Source organism: Pinus tabuliformis, chromosome 3_1 (assembly GCF_031772625.1).
Source record: "Pinus tabuliformis cultivar Carrire ecotype Pingquan chromosome 3_1, CPIR1, whole genome shotgun sequence".
In the NCBI taxonomy this organism is placed as follows: Eukaryota; Viridiplantae; Streptophyta; class Pinopsida; order Pinales; family Pinaceae; genus Pinus; species Pinus tabuliformis.
Window position 1 is genome coordinate 26,290,096 of NC_142301.1, and position 2,393 is coordinate 26,292,488.

Below are 2,393 nucleotides of genomic sequence, written 5' to 3' on the forward strand. Positions count from 1 at the left end.
TAACAAAATATGTTATGTATAAAAAATATGTGTGTAAAGTTTGAGACATTTTAAATTCAATATAACCATATAGTGATTATATAATTTATTAATAATGTTAGAAAAATAAAGTATATTAATTATATGAATGATTGAAAAAAATTAAATAATAAAATTATAATTAACATTTTTTTTTTTTTTTTTTTTCCGAGGAAAATAGAGTTCGTAATTTCTATTAAAAAGATGATAATAGATATTACATGTTGTAGATGCCGAAGCATATGCAGTAGTGTGGTATGAACCACGGATTCAAAAAGAGTTACATAGTGCCATCCTGAAATGTCCATGAGTGTATACAGGAGTTGTATACCACCATTAAGTAGGAGCAATAATACCAGAAACCCAAAAGTTCACAAAATTATACAGAGTTGAGGTATGTACATCCTCAGGCAGGGTAGTAAACCCGGAAGAACTAAACTATTATATACAAAATTTTGAAACCGTGAATCAGCAAAATAACTAAGGAGGGGGTATATCCCCCTGCATCTGGCCGTCTATGTATGGGCGGTGATAGTATCTGTGCATCCCTTCTGGAGTGTACTCTTCAATCAGCCAGTCTCCTAAAGGGCGATCCGCCGCTTCTTTCGATAGCTGGTCAGCAAGCGCATTTCTTTCCCTGTAGATATGAGAAACAGTGATCTGGTCAAAATGTGTTTTTAGAAAAACAATTTCTTCCAAGATATGCTTCAAAGAATATGCATGACAAGTAGTTTTATTGTTTGCCCAATCAATCACAATCTTTGAGTCTCCAAAGATTTGTATTTGTCTGCATTGTTTGGTGAGGGCAAAATAAAGGAGATGTCTCAAGGAGATAAGCTCGGCAAAATTGTTTGAGCCTGTACCCAGACCCAGTCTCAGATGATAATAATGTGAATCAATTAAATGTAAAACAATCCCCCCTCCACATCCTTGCAGCGGAGCAGCCCCATCGAAGTAGGCCCAAGGCAAATCCTTATTTATATGTTCAGGCTGAATGTTCCTAGGAGAAATGGTTTTATGCTCGAATGGGATTTCTATGTATGCAGCACAGATGGATGCCGAAAGGAGCTGCCAATTGACTCTGTGATTCTCAAAAATGATAGCATTACGATTTTGCCAAATAAGACCCGAAACCACAGGGGGAAGGTTTATGGCCTTTTCGGAGGCAACCGCAGACCACCAATGCGCCCAGGCAGTTGGTATATCTGCGCCATGCCAAACAGTGCTGATATTGAGTGCCTGTGTGACCTGATGCCAGATCGCCTTTGTAACCTCACAGTGAAGGAAGAGATGGGTCGTCGATTCCTCTTCTTTTTGGCAGAGCACGCACCAAGAAGGACCTGAGAAAGCCCGCTTTTTAAGGGTATCACCTGTAGGTAGCTTATCAGCTAATATGTTCCACATAAGAAGTCTGTTCCTAGGCGGTGCTTGTAGCTGCCAGACAATTTTCCACCAGTTTTTTTGTGTATCAGGTTTCTTTGCATCCACGAGCTTGAGATAGCCCAGCTTTGGTGCATATGTCCCCGATTTAGCGGGAGCCCAAATAAGTTGATCTTCTTCCTCCTGTAACTTGATGTGTGTTTCAGTCAGAGCCCGAATGTATCCATGCCAAGGTTCTGACCATTCCTCCGGTATGTGCCAATGCCTATCCGTGATCCATGCTTGTGAAAATATAGTAGATCGCTGGGGATCCCCAATCTGAGCCAGGTATTTGATGCCTCTGTTATTGAGATGATGGATCAGGCCTTCAGGCAAAAGATGTGCGTTCCCAGAACCGGGCCAAGGGTCAAGACCGATACGGACCTGTGCACCGTTCCCCACCCTCCAAAGAAGATTATCACGAATCAGAGGCATAGCTTTGAGTGTGGCTTTCCAGATAGCAGATATACCTTGTTGGTTCCAAGAAGGTCTGCGTAGCCATTCAGTGATGCTGGAGGGCCAAATGTATTTATGATGAACAACATCTGCCCATAAACTGTCCATCTTGATGAGTGACCATCCTTGCTTTGCAGTGAGAGCTTGAGCAAATTCAGGGAGGGACTTAATACCCCATCCTCCCCATTGTTTTGGCATGGAAACGAGAGACCATCTGGTCCATGCAAAAATCCTCCCCTTTTTGTTGCCATTCCACAGGAAACGGGTACATATTTGCTGAATCTTTTTTAAGATGCCTTTTGGAATCCAAATCAGAGACATCCAATAGACAGGGGTAGCCTCAAGTACGGTTTTGATCAGTAGAAGTCGACCAGCTTTTGACAGTAGACGGTGCTACCATCCAGAGATCCTTTTTTCTATTTTATTTATTAGCCATGTCCACTGTGTCACTTTATAACCATCCGACCTTAATCTGAATCCAAGGTATTTTATGCCATCCA

General features: G+C 41.5%; 1 protein-coding gene across 1 annotated transcript; it reads right to left on the reverse strand.

The window, feature by feature from the left end:
• Positions 1-599: 599 nt before the first annotated feature.
• On the reverse strand, positions 600-2,091 carry LOC149185591 (uncharacterized). Its single transcript, XM_089409092.1, has 2 exons — positions 882-2,091; positions 600-655 (listed from the first exon to the last, which is right to left on the reverse strand). The coding sequence occupies exons 1-2, from the start codon at positions 2,089-2,091 to the stop codon at positions 600-602; spliced, it is 1,266 nt and encodes a 421-aa protein (XP_089265218.1).
• Between the last annotated feature and the right edge of the window lie 302 nt (positions 2,092-2,393).

What these genes read in the sequence shown, in the direction of transcription:
- LOC149185591 (XM_089409092.1), bottom strand. Translation starts at nt 2,091, where the DNA reads ATGCCAAAACAATGGGGAGGATGGGGTATTAAGTCCCTCCCTGAATTT. An exon ending in TCATCTGAGACTGGGTCTGG is followed by an intron (nt 656 to 881) that starts GTACAGGCTCAA and finishes TCATATCTACAG; the next exon opens with GGAAAGAAATGCGCTTGCTG.